At 46.7% G+C, this 23,062-nt stretch overlaps 1 protein-coding gene across 10 annotated transcripts in view; it reads right to left on the bottom strand.

Moving 5' to 3' along the window:
- Positions 1 to 23,062, bottom strand: part of TDRD7 (tudor domain containing 7) — a 125,897-nt gene that overhangs the window by 83,688 nt on the left and 19,147 nt on the right. For 6 of the 10 annotated variants that reach the window (XM_043547170.1, XM_037902400.2, XM_043547168.1 and 3 more), the window contains 3 exons: positions 12,057 to 12,269; positions 10,189 to 10,330; positions 909 to 1,116 (listed from right to left, as the gene is read on the bottom strand). In XM_043547170.1, the coding sequence (XP_043403105.1) occupies positions 909 to 1,116; positions 10,189 to 10,330; positions 12,057 to 12,263 (557 nt within the window). In that variant the 5' untranslated portion in view covers positions 12,264 to 12,269. Of the gene's footprint in view, positions 1 to 908; positions 1,117 to 9,214; positions 9,291 to 10,188; positions 10,331 to 12,056; positions 12,270 to 20,455; positions 20,516 to 23,062 lie in introns of those variants that run through there. The other 4 variants (XM_043547166.1, XM_037902401.2, XM_043547165.1 and 1 more) reach the window with 3 other exon arrangements.

The raw sequence follows: 23,062 nt of genomic DNA on the forward strand, positions 1-23,062 counted from the left end.
AGTGAGCAGGAAGTCCTTTCTGGCTCACACATCAACAAAATTGTTAACTATGTTCCCACTGCAGAATCTTTTACATCCAATTATGCTTAATCAGAACAACTGTCAAGCCAGGTTCTCATTCCAGACTCTCTTTGCAAGGCTGGAAGATAGCAAGATGGAATCCTCTCTTGTAAACAGAGGAAAGTTTTAACTGCAAGTTATTGAGATCTTAAAGAACTGCATGTCATTTTCTTTTTACAGTCACTTTCAGTCTCTCACAGGCACTGAATGGAGATTTCTGCTCTATGTAATGCCCCTTTATGAGACTGAAAGCAGTCACCACATTCAACTCAAGCATGCGTTCTACCTGTAAAAGATATTTAAATTATACCCATGGATTTCCCGGCAACAGCATTACAAATGCCATTTAGAACTGAAACAGGCTGTTTCTGATATTTACTTTTTTGCTTGTGGTAGGTGATTGAAAGTCTTCATAAGTATTTTTTTTAACTAAAATTTTTTGAATAATCTTTTCAGGAATTGAGTTGTGCCCAAGATTTTCCGTATCCTTTCATAAATTTAGAAGTGTCTGGGGGATATTATTTGGCAATTTCAAGCTACACTTCCTCAAGCGATAATTCATCTCTGTAACACAAAACATGATATATTAAGATAGTGGCATAGTGAAACAGAGGAGACGAAAGGCAAAGTGCTTTCATTACCCCACATACCAGAAGAGTATTCTGGTATAATCCCACTTCTTGATAAGAATTGTTGCATTTACACTTTTTATTTTTAATAAAAATAAAAGTTTCGTAAATGTGGACAATTCAGATGTTCCCTGAACATCCACAATTCAGGACTTTCAGCTTATGAAAATTGTTTTTTTGTCCAGCACATTTTATAACTATTACACTATAAACACTGACCTGTTAATCATTGTGACATGTCTCTGCATTAGAACCTCTTTGGATAGTCCACTTCCAGGTCCCGGGGGCAAAGCATATTGAACATTTTCTATGCTGGGTTTCACAATTCCATAAGAACTTCCTTTGCTTTTTGGCCAGGGGGGTGTAGGCCTTCTGCCTTCTAGTGCAGCCCTTAATCCTGGCTGTCTCAAAGTTGCTTTTGGCTTTCCTATAACATGGGCAGATATATAAAAACCAGAAAAGACTATTATAATCTCAATTTGAAAGGTTCCTTCACCCAAGCATATACTTTAACAATAGTAAAAATATATCCCTAGAGAAATTAAGCTTTTGATGCTTATTTTTTAAGAAACCTTTTAAATCTCATACCTAAAATGTTCATTCCTAGGCATAGTCTTTGAGCAATCAATATCCAGCCAAAACACCATAACTGATATTCCTCATCCAACAGCAGAGCAAGATTAATTAGGTAGGTTTATAGGGCAATAAATGGCGTGCAGTCTCTGGGTGAAAAGACAAGCCAATTCCAGGCTAAAATTTTTGTGAGAAAGTTCTCAAATGTGAGCTACTGTATATCATTACAGCCAGCACAGCTGAGGATTAATAGTAGCAGGTTTTAGCAAACCATTCTCTCAGATGATATGTAACTACTAGCTTCACGAAAATGGTCTTGAACCTTTGTGTCCTTGTTAAAAAGGGTTCTCTCCTCTAAAAAACCATTTAACAACATTACATGCTACCCAGATAGCATGTAATTTTTGCTGAATGAAAGTTCTCATTTAACTCTATTTTGAGGCCATGTCAGCTTTTGGGGGGTAACATTCCCAAGACATTTCAAAGTGTCATTCTACTTCAAAACAGTCTAACTGCTGGAACATGTATGGGAGAAATTTAACATTAATTCCAGCATCAGTTAAGATATATAGTAACCCACAATATAAGTTAGAATCTCAAGAAAGTATATACCTTAAATTGATGTGCTTAAAGCCATTTGTACATTGTATGGGAGCAAAAAAGCTCAAACTATATAAACTACAACATTTTTTTTATACATTATAGTAAAATCAAAGACCTTTATATAGTTAAGGCTTTGTGCACCAATTTAAATAACTGAAAGAAAACTTTTAAAGCTGAAATGCATTTAGACTTTAGTGTTGCGAGCTGCAATGCTACAAAGTCAATTATACTGATAAGCTACTATTTTGCTAGCAGTAGAGCCAAAGAATGTTTAAGCTGGCTCGCTGCACTGTATTTTGAAGTTATATCTTCATATTTATTTTTATTAAATTGCTGCCATCAACAAAATTTAGGTATAGTGAAATAACTATTCAAAATCCAATTACTGCGTTATCTCTCAGATCTCTCATCTCAATGAGAAGTTATACACACATCAAGTGCCACTAGTCTACAGGTCATGAAAACTTTGAATTCCTGTACAGCATGAACCTGTCTGCAATCTGATGTATGCAGCTAGAGAAAAGCAAATACTAGATTCACAAGCACAATTGTTGGTTGCTACCATAGATTTAATCTGCCTTGCTTTTATCAAATGAATCATTAGCAGATGTCTCCCCGCTACCTACCATCTTTATCCCACTCACAAACACTTTTGGGAAAGGTAAATACTAGTAACCACTGAGATAGTAAAAGGTTAATTTGGTTCAGCTGACAGATACCAGTACACAAATAAATTCATTTATTTAAGCTAGTGGATTTTACCAGAAAGATCATTTAATATCACAACACCACTTCCTTCCTGTAAAATGGCTTCTGTGTATTTCCATGTCACGAATCAAGAACTAAAGCATTTTCCCTGCTGGCAAAAGAACAACAAAAAATTTTCCATCTGGAGCACCTCTAATCACTGGCACTCCTGCATCAATTTAAACATTTCTCCTCCCTTCTACAAGCTCCAGGGACAAAGTAAGTGAACTAATTTAGGTTGTCTCCTACACTGGTAAAAAGTATCAAAACAACATATTACAGGTAGAAAACAATCATTTAATACTCCCTTTAGAAAGGCTGGAATTCACACGTGTAAGGCTACCCAGAAAAAATGAGAAGGAAGCTACTGAATAATTCTGTGCAGATCCCTGCAATGTAGGTGAATACTAGTAAACAGTAAGACAGTCTCAGCGAATAAGCAGATATCCAGCTTGAAGCAGCAGGTGTGTACAGACAATCACCAGAGCCTTGAAAAGTTTTTCAAACTACAGTTCCCTATTTAAAAGGTTTATGAAGAGAGAGACAGAGAAGTCAGCTCGGCCAAGCAGTAGACTCTGCCAATCAAACCAAGGATCTTGAGTCCACCTATTCGGGGAACACAGTCACTTTTGCAAGGAGATCTCCTCATGCCTGAAGATCCTCCCAGCCCCCATTAATAAGTCTGATGTATACTCTCCTGATCTTTGCAGATCTAGATGATGCTCACAAAAGCATCTTATCCCTTTTCATTTAAAAAGCTGACCAATTAACAAAGATACCCAGGAAGGAGGAAGAAAAAAAAACCAACAAGGGAATCGCTGAGGACACTGGGCTGTGCTCCAAACTCACTGCACGGTCTGGTCAGTGGTGGAGAGAAACTGCAGAGTTGGGGCCACCCCCGCCTTTGTACCATCGGAACCCTGCATGGTGTGGGGGGGGAGCGAGGAAGGAACGTGTGGCCCAACGGACACGGCTCTAGAATGTTCTGATCTCGCCAGGCCGGGGAGTGCCTATCCCGGAAGCGGGTGTGTGCTGAGGCCACCTCAAAGAACATCATTTATCCAGCAGTTCTGCTTCTCTAGATCTATCATCTCACAGGTGTGACAGCTCCTTGGCATAAGGCTGGCAGAACTCCCCCAACTCTTAAGATGTTTTGCACACACAAGGCCCCTAATAGCTGTTGCTTGACACCTTCTGAACATCCCAGTCAGTTTCTTCAATTTACTAGAAGGAAAGCTCCAAAAATAAACAAACTCCTCAAGTTCATCAATGCTAGACCAAAAGTTGTGCTTCAGATACAAGAAAAACCTCAAAAAAGGTAGCCCCCAAACGGCTGGAATATGTACAGGCAAGAGAGCATTCTACAAAGTGGTAGCTTCAGAGAAGCAGTGTTACAAGGCAAACAATTTTCCTGTCTCTAAAGATCCCCTATAAAGGATTTGCACTCTTGGAGAATACAAAGCTTGAGGGATGTCCCAATTGAAAAAAAGCTGCTATCCTTTTCTTGGCACCTAAACTCAGACTTCAAGGTCAGAGGGGACTACCTTGATCATCTAGCCTGAATTCTTGCAATTACAGCCCACTCTACCTCACCCACCCACTCCTGTAACAGACCCCTGACCTCTGGCTAAGTTACTGAAGTCCTCCAGTCATGATTTAAAGACTTCAAGTTCCCGGGAATCCACCATTTACTCTAGTTCAAATCAGCAAGTGACCTGAATCCCATGCTGCAGAGGCAGCCAAAAAACCCAAGGGTCTCTGTCAATCTGACCTGGAGGGAAATCCCTTCCTGTCCCCATATCAGTTAGATCATTTAGAGCTTGCACATTATCAGCGAGACCCACTAGCCAGACATCTGGGAAAGAATTCACTGTAGTAACTCAGACCCCTCTGAGACACCCTGGCACCCCTTATTCACCTCTGTCAGATAATTAGGGTATGTTTTGCACAAAGTACGCTTTGTGAGGTAACATTCTAAAAGTCTTGACCTGCTAGATATTACTGTCTCATTGGATCGTATGTGCTGTCATCGTATGTGAAGTTATGAAGTTTGGCTACGTATGTGTTACTGAAACACGTTGTGAGGTTGAACGCACCCACAAGCAGCCTTTCAGGTACAACAGTAAAAAGGCCAAACAATGTTAATCGCTTATTGAGGAAATGCACACATGCACAAGGATTACCCCAGGAACTGTGTACAACAGAAACCTCTCAGAGATAGCACTGCACAATGGGAACAGTTTGACCCAGGTCACAGCAAAAGAGCTTTCCAGCAAGTGGGAAGAAGATATGAAAGAGGGAAATGACATCATGATGGGACCTCACTCTCTCTACAACACCACACCTGGAAACACCTAAGGAACAAAGACTAGACTGGGGGAAGTGATGGTCCCAGGCTAAAGAGACTTCTAGCCTGTGTATGAAAACCTGGGAAACCCAAGCTGCAAAGCAAAGGCAGCTTGTACCTTAAGAATCTGCCAACCTATTTATCACTCAGAGTGAGAATTTGCTAATCCATATTTAATCTAGAATATTAAACTTAGTTTGCTTTTTGTTTATTTACTAGGTAATTGGCTTTGATCTGTTTGTTATCACTTAAAATCTATCTTTTTGTAGTTAATAAACTTATTTTATGTTTTAATCCAAACCAGTGTGCGTTTGAGTCACAGTTTAGGAAAATCTCAGCTTGGTTACTACAAGTATGCATGGTCCTCTTTACACTGAGGGAAGAGGCGGACTGGGTAGTAAACCCACATACTCGTCAGATTTGACCGGGAAAGGACGGTACTGCTTTGGGATCCTAGGCTGGTGGTTAGAGAGCCCGCATGTAACTGAAGCTGGGTGTGTCCCTACCTCCATGAATGCTGGTGAAAGTGTAAGCTTGGAGGGCTTTGCAGCTTGTCACAGCAGCACAGTGTGAGAGGGAGCCCAGGCTGGTGGGTCAGAGGGCTCAGTGGTATCCCAGTTCCAGGTGGCACCCCTGCAGGGAACCCATCACACCCTCCCCATATAGTATCCCATCTCCAGCCTTTGGAAATATTTGCTACAAGCAGTAGCAGATGAGCCACATGCCATTGTAGGTACTCCCATCATACCATCCCCTCCACAAACATCTCAAGCTGAGTCTTGAAACTAGTCAGGTTTTTTGCTCTCACTGCTCTCCCTGGGCAACTGTTCCAGAACTTCATTTCTCTGATGGTTAGAAACCTTTGTCTAATTTCAAGCCTAAACATCTTGATGGCCAGTTTATATCCATATGTTCTTGTGCCTACACTAGCCCTTAACTCCTCTCCCTCCTTCCCACTGCCTTGTGCACTTGAGTAGAGACTGCCTCATCTGAGGAGCTGGAGGTTGGTACCACCAGCTCTGAGCACAGAGACAGTTCTACATTAAGAAACCAATGCTTGGTGGAATCCACAGCTTTACTAGTACAGGCCACTCTGATGGTGAAACCTGCCTGGGATTGGGGACAGGGGGATGGAGAGGCGGTGCTGCAGCAATACAGAAAGCATTGGCACCAATTCTAGTACTCAACTGTCCTGGCCAACTCAGACTTGAGCTTTAAGCCAATCTCATGCTGAATTTGCAGGTTTCGGTGGAATGCTTCAAATTAAGTTCTTGTTTCTTCACTGCTCGGTGTGACATCTGCAAGCACATCTGGCACCTCTAGATGTTGTGGTCTCCTCTGAATCAGACAAGGCACCGAATGTGGTTTTCAAGTCTTCAGTGATGTTCTACCTCATGGACAAGATTTGAAGCTGCTGAGCAGACTCCTTTCTCCTAAAATGTCATACCCAAAATAAAAAGAAAATGGGTACCACGTGTGCTGTAGGAGTCACCAGACCAATATACACAGAACTAGTGCTGAGCTTAGCCACACTGAAGTGCCTACCAAACTTTGGCCCTGATGGAGGGGTTTTAAAAAAAAAAACCCCCAAGAGAGAAGATGACGACGAAGACAGGCCTGAGAACTGAAGCAGTATAAAATCGCTAGAGGAAAAAGGCTCAAATGCCAACAGCCATAATGGAACTGACTGGAAGGTAGGATATAGCAATAAGGAGGTAAAGAGCTGAAGCAATGGCCAGACAAAGAGCAGTCTCTAGCTAGCTGCTTGTCATGACTGTGGTCAAGAAACAGCTAACAGTAACAATGACACACTGTTTCTACTTGGTCAGGTGAAGGCTAGTAGGGAGCCTGATTCATATTTTAACTTTTTACTGCCATTGTGAAGGACCAAAAACCTTTAGAGGTAGGAAAGTTTTGACAGTAAGAAGCAAGAATCCTGCAGAGATGGTATCTTCAGAGAATCTCATGTTACAAACTAACATGACTCTCATGTAGCTTCTCATTTTTTGTCCGTCTTGCAGCTTCCCTTCCTTCCTATCGATCTGCTTCGTCGACCTGTTTTTGTTTAATAGAATGAAACTAGCAAAAATCATGTTCATTTTTCTATTTGTGATGATTCTGAGGTAGGAGTATTTGGGAAGAATAATAGGCAGGGTAAAGTTTTTACATTAACGTTACACTGAGGCTGGACAAAATAAGCTTGAGTTACCACCTTAGTGTACTCCCATAAAAATGCACAACAGTCGCTGAAAGAGATGAAATTCTTATGGTAATTCTCAACTGAAGTGCAGTTTATTCCTAGCAATTCCATGATGTTCAATGTAGTGTTAGTACCTCATGCATTTACTAAATTAAGCCTCAAAACTTTTGAGCTAAAAATGGAGTACCCACCTTTTTACAGATGGGAAACAGAGGCAGACAGGGACTACATGACTTCGCAAAGGTCATATACAAAGTCTACGGTAGATGGAACTCAATCTTCTCCCAGTTCTCTACCTTAACCACAGGATGATTCCTTGCTCCCTATTGTTCTACTCTGGAAAGTGTGTTCTCCATGGCTAAAACTTTCAAAAGTGGGTGCCTAAAGGAGGATTTAAGAGTCTAAGTGTTTAAAATTTCTGATTTTCAGAAATGCCAAGTACCCAAGCAGTTTCCACTGAAGTGATCATGGGAGCTGCTGAGTGTTCAGCAGTTCAAAAACAAAAAATATCGAGCTCCTTGTTAAGGAGCCTAATATTTGGATTTTTTTTTTTTTTTTTAAGTCTTAGCCCACCTGCATTCTGTCATATCTACCATTTTGTCCTAAAGTTTTTACTTTTTAAAAAATTCCTGGTAGAACTGCTGCTGGAAGACAGAAATTCTATACTTTTTTCTTGCAAAGCATGTTTCTAAATTCCATTTGATTATATCTGTGAAAATCCACAAGGCAATGAAGTTGCCCAGATGCCTAATTTGGCCTACCAAGCTTTTTTACTGGGGATATCTGAGACAAGAAACCAGAATGACTTCTGATTCAGGGTTAGCCTGTGGGGCTGGCATTTGGGAGGGGTGGGAAGAAAAAACAAACAATTTTTTTTTTACTTGTAAGTCACCAGTTTTAATATGAAAATAACTGAGACAAACATGAAACAGCACTGTACTTAAAAGGGATAATGCAATTACCGGGTCTGTCAGAAGCAAGTCCGAATATTTTAGTGAAAGTCTCTTTAAGGATTACTATAAGAAAAAATAACCCAGGTGCTATAGATTTTTCTAATTTGAAAGTTCTCTGAAGCAGCCTGGTCTCAATCAATGCACAAGGTGTGAGCTCAGTGAAATAGGGCTCCTCCTTGTGCCATTACCTCACTGAAAATGTAATTTGCGCAAAAGAGCTTGAATGAGGCAGGCCTCCCAAGGGGGGCAAAAAAACCTAAATGTGTTTATATAATTAAGGACTATTATAAATTTATTCATCCAAGGGAAGAGTTAACTTTCATAGACCATGTTAGCTCCGGTATTTTTGACTACTTCACTTTGGATAGTGTTCTTCTAATAGATTTCTAATTTTAAAAAAAAAAATCTGACAGCCACAGCACATAGAAAATGATCCTTTCCTCCAATGGGTTATATTGGAGTTCTGATGTGAATTTATAGTTGTGTAATTATTTATGGACTTGCTTTATTGTGACCACTTCAGATGGTTTTATCATAAGTTTTTGGAGGGGGGAGGATTAAACAAATATGGTTAATTGTATTATCTTAATGCATTAAGATCATTTATACATTAGACAATATAAGATACACAAGGTGGTCTCAGGAGACAGCGCTGAACATTGACAACCAGGGAAAATTTAGAAGCTCGCACCACCACTTCATTTCTTATGAGTTAAGAAAATACCAGATTAGATTCTGGTAAATGCACTCCAACATCCATATTATTACCCTTTTCTACCAAGCAGGCTGGTCTGCCACAAAAATGGTAGCCCTCTGAAGAAAATCATCACATTCCAGGAATGAATGTGGCAGTTAAGTAGGAAGGTTTTTTGTTTTTAATAAAAAACAGGATAAGAGCTTTTTACATCAAATTTCATTCCAGAATATTTTAAAGCATCCTAACAAACCTTGTAAAAACTTTGTGCTACTTGTAGGTGGATCAACTGGTTTGAATGCTACTACATAAGCAATAGTGCTCCATTTTGACACCTTAGCAAAACATGACCAGAGGGCTACTACATTACTGTACTAATTTGTTTTACAGTTTAAGTTTAGTAAGAACCTTTGATCCCCGGCTCTTGCAGGGCGTGCCACCACCAGTTTCTTGTCTGCCTGCCGGGCAGCCCTTTGATCTGCCACTGGAAGAAGAAAGGAAGTGAGAGCTCTGTCCAGTTTACCCTTCACCTATCTTACAGCTCAAGGCACCAGGGAAGATGAGAGGGACTTGTTTGACAGCCTGTTTCCTCTCCCTTCCCAGCTGGGAATCAAAGAATCACTCTTATAGAGGGAACACCCCAGTTACAGCTCTGCAGCACAGAGATCAGAGGCAATCTGTGTCCAGAAACAATGAGAATAGCTGCTGCTCTCCTCAAGGGTGGGGCTTACTCCTGTGTCCAGGAAGAGACCTTAAATAATTCTTCTCACCCCTGACTCCAATATCTTTTAATAACTAGTGGACCCACACAGGCTAAAACTGACCTGATTCTAAAGTCTAACAAAAAGGATATGTCTACACTGCAATTAAAAACCTGTGGCCAGCTGACTGAGGCACACAGGGTTCAGACTCTGGGGCTGTTTCATTGCAGCGTAGACTTATGGGCTGCAGCCCCAGTTCTGGAACACTCCCATCTCACAGGGTCCTAGAGCCCGGGCTCCAGCCTGAATCCAGAAATCTACACTGTAATGAAACAGCCCCACAGCCAGAGTCAGCTGGCACGGGCCAGCTGCAGGTTTTTAATTGCCTTTTAGACATACCCACAGACAGCTACCCTTCAAGCCTGTGCTCCAGTAACATCGCTGCACATTTGTAAGCAAGAGCACTGTTTTCCTACTAACTTTCTCATGTGTGTTTCTTCAAAGTACTGTCAAGCACAAATATATAGTTCAGCACTGTTTTCTTCTAGTGTGAACTGATCAACAGCATACACAATTCATTGTAATCAGAAGGTTTATAAGGGAAAGGCTCTGCCACAAGAGACTACAGTTTTAACTAACAGTATTTGTCATGAAGCTGTCTTCCAGCTTATGAATTCTTACCAACTAATGTGAATGGAGCAGTGTTCTTTAATCTCATCTGGCAGTTCACCTGTCGTCCCATTTTTCTTTTTGAACTTCTCTGGCAAGCTACCAGTTGAGCAATTCGCACAGTCTCAGCGGAAGCAACAGCATGGCAAGTGATCTGCTCACAGGGGGAGAAAATGGACATACGGAAATAATCAGGTCCAAACTTCTCTGTACTCCATGAAAGAAGTTACACAATATCTCTTATATTTACTGAAATGCTATTATCTTTAAAATTGTAGAAGTTCAATATTTATAGAAAGACTACAGTGAGCTGTTCATACTTTTGATACCTAAGATATTTACTAGATCTTACACCCTCCCAGGAACTACCTCTCCTTCCATGACCTGACTTTGGAACTCTGATAAACCAGCAACCCACTGCTGCGAGACCCCACGCTCAGGTTGCTGCAGACAGGACGTAGAGCCTTTCCCGTACAGGATCCTACATTATAGAATATCCTCCCAAAGGAGACTGGGATAAATCCAACTAAATGTTGCCAAGTTTAAGACATGCAGCAAAGTTCTCTCTTTGCAAACAAAAACTAATGACTAGAACATGGAAAAGTACTGATGTCCTCCATGCAGACACATTATCCCACTAGTCTGTAAAACATCTACCCCCAATTCAGGGATTTGAAAAATAAGTAAGTAGAAACAAAAACTACCATCAAGACAGAAATTGCTGTACATGGTCTTTTAGAAGTGTGTGTGTGTGTGTGTCCCTCTCCCACTCTCAGAGAGGCACTCACACAAAGTCTGAGAAATAATGAGACACAGTTATTCAATGAATGAGGCTACTGTCTTCCAACTGGGGCTGCCATTTCCGTAACACTCACTTGACAAGGCCCAGTTTGCCACCGTCACGGTTCAGGGTAACGGCACCTGCGTGTTTCCCCTTCTGTGGTTCACAAGAGCACCTCCCTTGGCTTAGGGACCCTCGGCTGTCACTTCTCCTGGGCAGAGACCCAGCTCTCTCCCAGTCTTGGCGGGGCGTTTCCAGCCTGCGCAGTTCCCTCCCTACACTGCGATATCCCCAGCAAGCCAGACTGCCTAAACAGGCGAGTAGTTGCACTTGGCCTCCTCTCCAAAGGCTTACGAATGGTGTAACTGCCAGCAGTTACCACATAGCTCTTTCTAAGCTAGCACATTGATTCTTAAGGTGAAAACATTCCAAAGGAAACATTACAAACAATCAGTGTTTCTATATGCATGCTAAAAGGTTACCCGAGGTCACTCATCAAGTCTTATGGAGCCCCGTAGGTCAAAGTCCTTCCAGAAAGGATTGACCCCTCCCCCCCGCCCCGTCCATTTGATGGATCAGAAAGAAAGTCCTCTCTTTATCTGCTGGTCTCTTTAAAATCCAGTCAGAAACAGTATATGTGAACTTCTCCAGGTGGTGGCACCCCATTGAAAGTGTTACAGCCTAAGTGAATTTGCCTAATCATATCCCACTGTTCTTAGTTTCTGGACAACTGTGGTCTTCCTCCCCCGTACAGTCCCTGACCCACAATACCCAAACTTAATAAAGTAAGATATTCTAAAGATATTGCAGGAAATTGCCATATTTGTCACAACCACCATATTATCTAAACACACTCAGAACAAGACTAAGCCATATGGTAAAAGATTATGACACTAGTGCTCCCACTATTGCTGCACTCGTCGGAAACACTGTTGCTAGACCAAGAGCGTGAGATCTCCCTACAATCTTCAGCACAAAGCTAGAGACCCGCAAGCCTTACAATGAATTCCCAAGCCAGTTTAAACAAGCAATTTGAGAAAAGCCACCAACTGTATAATTTGTTACAATTCCCATGACATTGTTATGAAGCTTGTCTTACCTCACCCATTTTATTAATTTCTATTCTGACAACTCCTGGAACAGTCTTCAGGTATTCTTCCAGCGTAGAGTGTCCTAACTGTTTGAAAGGGATCCAATCCCCAGTCAAGGATTTGTACTCCCCCTGCAGTCGTGGCAAGGGTATTCCATTTTTACTGGACTGGAGAACAGCTCGAAGCATCTTTGCAACTAAGTCAGATTCCGGCATCTTTATCTGTAACCAAAAATAAGCATTTACATAACGAACATTTCACGGATCCTTGCTCTCCTTGCCCACCGATTCACATACAGTATCTCGTATGCTAACAGGGGGGGAACGACCAATGATGAAAACCCTGACTTTTGAGACTAAAACATCTATAAAATGACTAAACAGAAGCAAAACCAAATACTGTCATGTTGTGGCTTCCACATAACAGACTGGTGAAAGAACAGCAACGCAGAATAACCAACGAAACAAAATAAATACGTTTAGATTATAGAACAAGAATGTATGAACACCACTGGTGGATCAACTCAGGCCATAAGTGAGTTATGCAGGTCATTCCAAACAAATACCAATAACACCTTACATCATGGCTTTTATTTATGCCATACACTTTGGAAAAATTATATTTTTGGAGGACAAAATGTTTTAAAGCATATGGTAATATTTTGTATGATTCCCAGACAAAATTATGTTAAAATTGAGTTATGTTTGAAAATAGAGATCAGTAATTTAAGGTAAAATACATTACAGGGGTGAAATAATCCAAAACCAAGCATTTATAAACAAAGGAAATTCAGAATTAATGGTAAACATAAAAAATTCAGACATGTTAGGATATGGAAATGCACAGTTAGGGCACCCAGGGCAACCTTATCGCCATTCTGTATTGACCCCATACAATAACCATAGAATTATGATTAAGGCATTATAGTGTTTGTGACCCCAATTTGGATTAATCTAATGTCTCTTTAAAAATAAGTCTATTTCCCCCTCCCCCCCAGCATCACTACAGTGCAGGGTCAGGTGTGGAAAGGCACAGTTAAGGCTGTTCCAGTGCCCCATCAGTCATCAACGTAAGTCTGGCCCATCCATGTGATCTGGAGCTGCTGAGCAGCCTTGTGTTGATTAGGAAGGCAACATACAAAGCCAATACTCAGACCATACACCAAAGATAAAAAGGGGGCATCCAGGTAGTGCTTCTCTTCATCTCTGACACAGGTGGTGAGACAGTCTCTGCAAACACAAGCACCCAAACAGTACAGATACTAATGCCAGGCTGCGAATGCTGATAGGCAGCAGAGTACAGTGCAACAAAAGCGTTGATCCACTGAGAACACCAATACCAAGGCAGGGCCCTGAAGGGCTGCCAAAATAACTCACTCCTTAACAGGTGAATAGCTAAAAGATGCTGAAGTACCAAGAACATTGGAATGGAAGCAGACATCAAAGCACAAGACACAGATATAAACAGATGCAGCTGAGCATCAAACAAGCCGCATCTCAAGAAAGGTATGCTAAATGGTGTGGACATAATTGAAAGGAAGAGACTTACTAAAAAAGGATCCCCAAAGGCTTTGAAGCAATTGAGAGAAAAGAGCCGGAGCAATGACTGGCAGAAGCACAGCTCCTGAAGAACTTCTTTGTTGTACACAGTCAAAAGGAAGCTTCTGACCAGTTTCTTATGGCAGCAATTAAGCTGAGTGTCATGAGACCACCACCAGTGGATCAACCTCCATCCCATTCCCACAGCTGTTGGGGGCCAAAACTCTTTACAACTTGTGCAGTTCTGCCAATCTCAAGCTAAGAATCTGATCCCAGGAGTGAAAATCCTAGCTGAGGACATCTTTAAAGAAGCAATATTACAGGGGAAGTTGTGATGTACTCAACTGCCAACAGCTGTTATAAAAAAAAAAATATAGCTAGCTGGTTTTGCCATACAAGCTCATGTTTCTATGTTAAACCCCAACCTGCAAGTACATAACACTACTCAATATACCCCCTCATACTGCACCTCAAATTTAATGGGCTAAATGGACACACCCCTATTATGCTAATTTTTAATCCTGCTCCTAGTGATAAGACAGTCTCTCTCTCTCAGAGATTGTCTACAATACTGCATGAGGTCCATCTAAAATACACAACTTCAGCTACATGAATAGCATAGCTGAAGTTGATGGACTTAGCTCTACTTACCACAGCATCTTCACTGCAGTGAGACGACAGCTGACACTCTCCCATAGACTCCGCTTGAGCTTCTCGTTCTGGTGGAGTACCAGAGTCGACGGGAGAGTGCTCAGTGGTTGATTTATCACATCTATACTAGACGCGATAAATTGATCCCCGCCGATCCAATGGATAGTGTAGACAAGACCTCAGAAAGAATCTCATAGGGCAACATTGTGCTCCAGAACAATTGATTAGGATATACATTTAACAGCTTAATAACGGAAAGCTCACAAACATGATGTGGGCAATACAGCCAATTATCAGTTCATAACTATTGTCCAACCCATTTTCTTTTCAAACTTGTTGGTGAACGTATTCGTCAGAAAACTATTTGCCACGTTTCAAAGTACTGGGGGAAAAGAACTGAATTCTCTCTCTCTCTCTCCCCCCACCCCAAAAAAAGAAGAAAAGTATTTATCCTCACAGAACCCAAGCCAGCTGAACAGATTCTCCACCAAAAAAACCCCCCAAAAACCAATACCACTTCTAGGGCGAGACTAATAATTAGTAAGTTTCAGATCAAAAAGTGTCTCTTATAAAGATGAGCATGTGGACCCAGAGATAAATGGAAACTTCTGAAGCTAACCATCCTAGATTTTTCCCCCATAAACCAGCATTTTATGTCCCGATGTTTTTGAAAACATTCAGACTTAAGGTTTTCGCTCCCCAGCTATTTCCCACTCTGTTCATATACAGCTGAATAAAGCTCCACATTCCCAGCATGCAGCACCGTAAGTAAAATGTGTATCTCATGCATTGAGGTGTCCAGCTACAAGAGATACCATCAAACTTGATGAAACAGGCAGATTGGTGAAAGGTTGTTCATCCCCCCAAAAGAAGCTTGCTACCCACACAAGATCTAGGAAATTCAAAAGGTGCGTAAGCATCTGTAGAAGCCCGGCTATGCTTGTCAGGCTTTAGACTAGGAGTATAAGGGTCTGTCTACACTGCAATTAAAACCCTGTGGCTGGTCCATGTCAGCTGACTCAAGCTCCAGGGGCTCAGGCGAAGGGGCTGTTGAACGGAGATGTAGATGTTTGGAGGGGGAGTCCCAGAGCTTGGGCTCCAGCCAGAGTGTCTACAGTGCAGTTAAACAACCCCTTAGCCTGAACCCCATGAGCCCAAGTCAGCTGACATAAGCTAGCCATGTAACCGTATATGAAGAGCCTGTTCTCCCCTTTCCATACTATGATAGGCCCATCTTTACACTGCCCGTGCTGAAGATAAAAGGGAAACTTAGACCCACCATGTTTGGGGAGCTCCAGTTTCAAGAATCCTGAGATGTTTATATGAAGACCAAACTTATCAAGCACTTCACCTGCCTGGGCTGCATTTCATGAGTTTCCCCTCAGAGTACTTGTAGTCGAAGTGGTCTGTCAGACTCAGAATCTGATTAGGGCTCATCCAGTTCACAAACAAAATGACTGAACATACAAAAAATAAATTACAGCTGAGATTGCTAACTGCAGCTCAGGAGAAGATAATTAAACACATCCATACTAAAACAGATAATTGGTTATATAAATCAAAACTTGTGATTACCACAATTTGACATAGTCCTTAACACTCAGCTCACACAGCCAATCAAACAGAAGAGTTCAGTATTTTACGACTAGGGCTCTGTGTTTGTCACGGAAATCATGGATTCCATAACTTCCTACGACCTCCGTGACTTCTTCAGTGGCCAGTGAGGCTGACCCCAGGGCCAGCTGCTCAGGTGGTCCCATGGACAGCCACACTGGCCACTGCTTGAGCAGCTCTACAGCCAGTCGCAGGCCCTGGGGCCAGCTGCACCGGCTGCCACTCAGACGAGCCCTCAGCAGCTGGTCCCGGGGACTGCCTGAGCAGCAGTCCCTGAGGTGGCCCCCGGCAGCTGGTGCCACTGGCCCCCTCACACACACCCTAGCAGCAGCCCCTGGGCTCGCTCCAAACAGTGCCCCCCACCCCAGCCTCAGACTCTCCTCCCCCCGCCCCAAAGATTTAGTTAGGGGCATTTATAATATAAGTCACGGACAGGTCACAGACAGTGAATTTTTGTTTAATGCCTGTGACCCACCTATGACTTTTACTAAAAATACCCATGACTAAATCGTAGCCTTATTTATGACCCAATCACATTTCCACTGAAGTCAAGGGTAGTAAGATTTTCAGTGGAAAGGTACCAGGCTTTAAACCAGGGGAGGGTAAACTATGGCCCACAGCTGCATCCAGCCTATAAGGACTTTCAATCCGGCACGCGGGATTGCCAGCCCCGTGGCACAGCGGGGCTAAGGTAGGCTCCCCGCCCTGGCCTGCTCCCAGAAGAGACCTGCACCACGACCCTGCAGCCCTGGGGGGCGGGGGCTTTGTGTGCTGCCCTCAGCCCCCCGGCACTGCTCCCTGAAGCTCCCATTGGCCTGGGAATGGGGAACCGTGGCCAACGGGAGCTTTGGGGGTGGTACCCACAGGCACGGGCAGCCCCTCCTTACCCCCCGGAGCCACTTTCGGACATGCTGGCAACTTCCGGGAGCAATGCTGGGCCGGGGCAGGCAGCAAGCCTGCCTTAGCCCTGCTGCGCCCCACTGCCAGACAGGGCAGAGCCCACACCCCGAAGCCCTCCTGCACCCCGCACCCCAACCCCATCCTGAGCCCCCTAGCCCCCTGCCTTGAGCCTCTTGCCTTACCCCAACCCCGAGTCCCCTCCTGCATCCCACATCCCTCCTACACCCCAACCCTTTGCCTTGAGCCCCCTCCTGCACCCCAAACCCCCTGCCCCAACCCTACATTCATGGCCCTGCATACAATTTCCCCACCCAGATGTGGCCTACAGGCCAAAAAGTTTGCCCACCCCTGATTTAAAGACTACAAGTCTAGATAACAGTGTGTATATATTCATTTATGTTATCACATCGGATGCTTTATGATACAGGTAGCTCGTTTTACTGTAACATGCATTTTTATGCTGTGCCATGACGTAAGAATTTCCTTTTGTACAACAGCTGTATTTAGAAAGCTATTTGTTTAATTCGGGTACATGGAATTATTTTGCTCAGAATTAAGCCACTACTATCAAAATGTGCTTATGTACTACTGTAATGGTGCTAGAGAAACCTGGAGATGTGATCACTACTGTGGGCAAATTGGAGAGGAGGTAGAACCACGGTCCTAACGCTCACTTCCCCAGACAAAACTAACTCATAGAGCTGCATGGAAGGACCCCAGGGAGAAGTATAGGGTATGGGCTCGCACATTTTTTTTCTGTTTTGTGCACTGAAAGCTAAACTTTTGTATAAAAAAAAAGCAGGTATGAAAGTTTTGGGAGAAAGCTAAGGGATGAATAGATACTTTCCATATAGAGACTTTTCAGCTATGATTGTTTTGTTACACAGGCAGCATTAAGATTGTTTGGATGTTCCTTACTGAGAATTTTTCTGTTTAACGATGTGTGCGCAGGAACTGGTTGTCAAGGTAAGTCAGAATTGTTTATGGATCTTCACTTTGTAAGTTCCAAACTTTTAAAAGTATGGCGTTTGTCTTAAGGACAAGTTTAATGATGCTCTTGAATTGCATTCAGCAGCCTTAACTGGAATTTGATGAAGTTATGCTATTTCATGTCTGTGGTTCTGTTTTTATAAAGCATTAAATAGGTAATCAACAAAAGGGGTCGGGGAAGAGAAAAAACAGGATTTGGGGGGGAAAGGGTAGGATCTTGCTATTTTTCCCCCCAGCTCCATAGTTGATCAAAGAAAGATGGAAAAACTGAATTAGTTACTTTTCTCCTGTTTTTAGTTCATATTCCGACAGACTAAACTTCCAAATTTCAACCAGCTCTATCACTTATTTTGAATGATATTAAAAATGTAGTTAAAATGGAAGTAGAAACCAACAGAACCCTATATAAATTATTTCATATATGGCATTTGTTATCTGCTGTTTCATCCAGTAAATCCAGATGGCAAATGTTACAACACAAGTAGAACAACACAGCCAACCACATTAATAAAGTTTGATTTTAGCCTTATTTTAGATTATTCCAAAATAACTTCAGGAATTTGCTAGAGGAATAAATAAGAATCACAAAAAAGTATTTTATAGCCCTGTCATCCAAGAAATTATGTAACTCAGATTTGCTTGACATTCTCATACAATTCATTCTGTACTTGATAATAGCTGTAATTTTGGGAGGACACCATAATATTCACACATAAGTGTGTGTTCATTTGTGCACATTCTAAGAATGGAGCCACAATGGCACCTCAAAAAAATATAATACATGCCATCATTTTGTAGTTCCTGCCCATGTCACTCAAGCATTTTTCCAAAGTCATTGTACCATTTAAAACAGATTTGTTAATTATACTTTTGTAGTTGACCTGTCTGCACTTCTACTAAGAATAGTTAGTGGTGTCATTGAAGCCAAGAACACAGTAGAATTGAAAAAAAAATTAGACATATATGGATTAGAATGCCTCTAACTGCTGCTTAGGAAGCATAAGCTGCTGCAACAGGTAAAAGATGCAAAGGATCTTTTTAGGGAGGCCTCAGTCTTTCCATCAAGGGAGTTCTTCAAGTCTTAACCTTCATAAATCTATCTTCTGGTTATCCTGGAGACAGCAACATATACTCTTAAATTCTCTATGATCACCTCAGAGTCTAATGATCAGCAGAGATGGAGCCTCCATATGGACCTACTTGGGGTTATTCTGGCCAATCACTGTCAATCATTTCTTGCATGTGAGGATGTCCTGGCCTCACGTGAGATGTGCTATAGGATTGACTCTAAGGAGTCCCTAGGTAACAGTGGGCTCTCTTCTTGCACTTTCAGAATCTGTGCTGTTCTGGAGTTGAACATTATCGGAGCTTCCCTTTAGAATATGAGGCAGGATTAAAAAGAAGGGAAGAGAGAAGTGGCTGTTAGAAAGTAGGAGCATTTCTAAAACTTTCACAGGAGCTTCTATTTTCACATATCTTAACTAGTTAGAGCAGGGGTGGGTACACTTTTTGGCCCGAGGGCCACATCTGGGTGGGAAAATTGTATGCAGGGCCATGAATGTAGGGCTTGGGCAGCGGGTTGGGGTGCGGGACGGAATGCAGGGTATAGGAGGGGGTGCAGTGTGCAGCAAGGGACTCAGGGCAAGGGGTTGGAGTGTAGGAGGGGTTCGGGGTGCAGGGTCTGACCCAGCGCCGCTTACCTTGAGCGGCTCCAGAGGATGTCAGTGGCATGCAGCAGGGCTAAGGCAGGCTCCCTGCCTGTCCTTGCCCCGCTCCAGGAAGTGGCTCCTGGGGGTGGGGCGGGGCAGTCGGCTCTGCAGCATGCTGTCCTTGCCAGTGGGTACCACGCCCAAAGCTCCCATTGGCTGCAGTTCCCCATTCCTGGAAAATGGGAGCTGCGGGGGGGGGGTGGTGGTGGTGGTGGTGAGGGGGCGGTGCCTTCAGGCAAGGGCAGCGCACAGAGCCCCCCGGGGCCGCAGTGCTGGCCGCTTCCAGGAGCGGCGCTAGGCCAGGGTAGGCAGGGATCCTGTCTTAGCCATGCTGTGCTACGGGGCTGGCAATCTTGCGGGCCGGACTGAAAGCCCTGATGGGCTGGATCCGGCTCGTAGCCCATAGTTTGCCCTCCCAGGAGTTAGAGACTAATATAAAAGCTGAAGTGCCATCCCAGTCCCCAACCAACAACCCAAGAAAAATAGCCTTAAGGATCCCTGCATCCTCCTCCCCGGCAGTTATTTGAGAGGCTGGGTAGGGGGAAGAGAGAACAGAGTTCTTGCCCTGAGCAGTACCCCAACATCTTTTTAGTAGCCTTCCCCTGGTAAAATGGGATAGCTCGGTGGTTTGAGCATTGGCCTGCTAAACCCAGGGTTGTGAGTTCAATCCTCGAGGGGGCCATTTAGGGACATGGGGCAAAAATTGGGGATTGGTCCTGCTTTGAGCAGGGGGTTGGACTAGATGACCTCCTGAGGTCCCTTCCAACCCTGATATTCTATGATTTTTTTCTATGAAATACCTGATAAGTTAAACCAGGCTCTTCTGAATTACGGGCTTCAAGAATTTTACAGTGCCTAACTCAGCTCCATTAGATACAAAGCAGGGGCCTATATTAGTCTTTGGGTTTTTTTTTTTTCCGGGGGGGGGGGGGGGGGGGGGGGGGAGATAAAATCTCAGCTTGTCCACTGAAGTTCATTGACACTTTTTTTTTTAAAAATACACACCATCTATGTGGTTATTCCCCAGACATTACTTGACCAACATCACAAGGAGTCCACAGCATTAAGTTCTTCAAGTTAAAGAAATAATGAGTTTAAACTATTAGATATGCCTTTGCCAGAAAAGGGTCTTACGATTTTACTATTCAGCCCACATGATCGCTTTTCGAAATGATACAAAAGGGAAATATAACCGTAGGAAGAGAGTTAACGTTTCCAGTTGCTACGAAGATCTAGGCTCTTCTCGACCTGAGAGCCATTAGCCTGTTGGGTCATTAAGCCTACGGGCAGGCTCTGGGTGTCCTGGTGCTTCAAGGGGGGACACGCCCGGGGGGACGAGCAATTCTGCTCGCGGGGTTTTCTGGTGCCACCCAGGCAGGCGTGTGCACATGACACCCCCGGGGGAGGAGGAGAGCGAGCTGGAGCAGAGCTGAAGCGATGACACAGCGGTCTGGAGACCGGGGAAGCACGCCCCCCCCCGCCCGTACTGCCCCGACAGCAGCGACCCAGCCCCCCCGCACTGCCCCGACCCAGCCCCCAGACAGACCCAAGGGTCCCCGCGCCCCCCCCGCCCCGACAGCAGCGACCCCGCCCCCCCCGTACTGCCCCGACCCAGGCCCCAGACAGACCAGGGGTCCCCGCGCCCCCCCCGCCCGCACTGCCCTGACAGCAGCGACCCCACCCCCCCCGTACTGCCCCGACCCAGGCCCCAGACAGACCCAGGGGTCCCCACAGCCCCCCCGCCCGCACTGCCCCGACCCAGCCCCCGCACAGACCCGGGGTCCCCCCGCCCGCCCTGACAGCAGTGACCCCGCCCCCAGACAGACCCAGGGGTCCCCGGCCCCCCCCCCGCCCGCACTGCCCCGACAGCAGCGACCCCGCCCCCCCGCACTGCCCCGACCCGCCCCCAGACAGACCCAGGGGTCCCCGGCCCCCCCCGCCCGCACTGCCCCGACAGCAGCAACCCCGCCCCCCCGCACTGCCCCGACCCAGCCCCAGACAGACCCAGGGGTCCCCGCGCCCCCCCCGTCCGCACTGCCCCGACAGCAGCGACCCAGCCCACCCCGTACTGCCCCGACCCAGCCCCCCCCCTGCCCCCAGACAGACCCAGGGGTCCCCGCGCCCCCCCCCCGTCCGCACTGCCTCGACAGCAGCGACCCCGCCCCCCCCGTACTGCCCCGACCCAGGCCCCAGACAGACCCAGGGGTCCCCCCCCCCCCCCCCGCCCTGCCCCGACCCGCCCCCAGACAGACCCAGGGGTCCCCGGCCCCCCCCCCCGCCCGCACTGCCCCGACAGCAGCGACCCAGCCCTCCCGTACTGCCCCGACCCGCCCCCAGACAGACCCAGGGGTCCCCGGCCCCCCCCGCCCGCACTGCCCCGACAGCAGCGACCCCGCCCCCCCGCACTGCCCCGACCCAGCTCCCAGACAGACCCAGGGGTCCCCACAGCCCCCCCGCCCCGACAGCAGCGACCCCGCCCCCCCGCACTGCCCCGACCCAGCCCCCAGACAGACCCAGGGGTCCCCACAGCCCCCCCGCCCGCACTGCCCCGACCCAGCCCCCGCACAGACCCGGGGTCCCCCCGCCCGCCCCGACAGCAGCGACCCAGCCCCCCCGCACTGCCCCGACCCGCCCCCAGACAGACCCAGGGGTCCCCGGCCCCCCCCCGCCCGCACTGCCCCGACAGCAGCAACCCCGCCCCCCCGCACTGCCCCGACCCAGCCCCAGACAGACCCAGGGGTCCCCGCGCCCCCCCCCCCGTCCGCACTGCCCCGACAGCAGCGACCCAGCCCACCCCGTACTGCCCCGACCCAGCCCCCCCCCTGCCCCCAGACAGACCCAGGGGTCCCCGCGCCCCCCCCCACCCGCACTGCCTCGACAGCAGCGACCCCGCCCCCCCCGTACTGCCCCGACCCAGGCCCCAGACAGACCCAGGGGTCCCCGCCCCCCCCCCCCGCCCTGCCCCGACCCGCCCCCAGACAGACCCAGGGGTCCCCGGCCCCCCCCCCCGCCCGCACTGCCCCGACCCGCCCCCAGACAGACCCAGGGGTCCCCGGCCCCCCCCCCCGGCCCGCACTGCCCCGACAGCAGCGACCCAGCCCTCCCGTACTGCCCCGACCCGCCCCCAGACAGACCCAGGGGTCCCCGGCCCCCCCCGCCCGCACTGCCCCGACAGCAGCGACCCCGCCCCCCCGCACTGCCCCGACCCAGCTCCCAGACAGACCCAGGGGTCCCCACAGCCCCCCCGCCCCGACAGCAGCGACCCCGCCCCCCCGCACTGCCCCGACCCAGCCCCCAGACAGACCCAGGGGTCCCCACAGCCCCCCCGCCCGCACTGCCCCGACCCAGCCCCCGCACAGACCCGGGGTCCCCCCGCCCGCCCCGACAGCAGCGACCCAGCCCCCCCGCACTGCCCCGACCCACCCCCAGACAGACCCAGGGGTCCCCGCACCCCCCCCGCCCCGACAGCAGCGACCCAGCCCCCCCGCACTGCCCCGACCCGCCCCCAGACAGACCCAGGGGTCCCCGCACCCCCCCCCGCCCCGACAGCAGCGACCCAGCCCCCCCGCACTGCCCCGACCCGCCCCCAGACAGACCCAGGGGTCCCCGCAC

Source organism: Chelonia mydas, chromosome 5 (assembly GCF_015237465.2).
Source record: "Chelonia mydas isolate rCheMyd1 chromosome 5, rCheMyd1.pri.v2, whole genome shotgun sequence".
Lineage (NCBI taxonomy): Eukaryota > Metazoa > Chordata > Testudines > Cheloniidae > Chelonia > Chelonia mydas.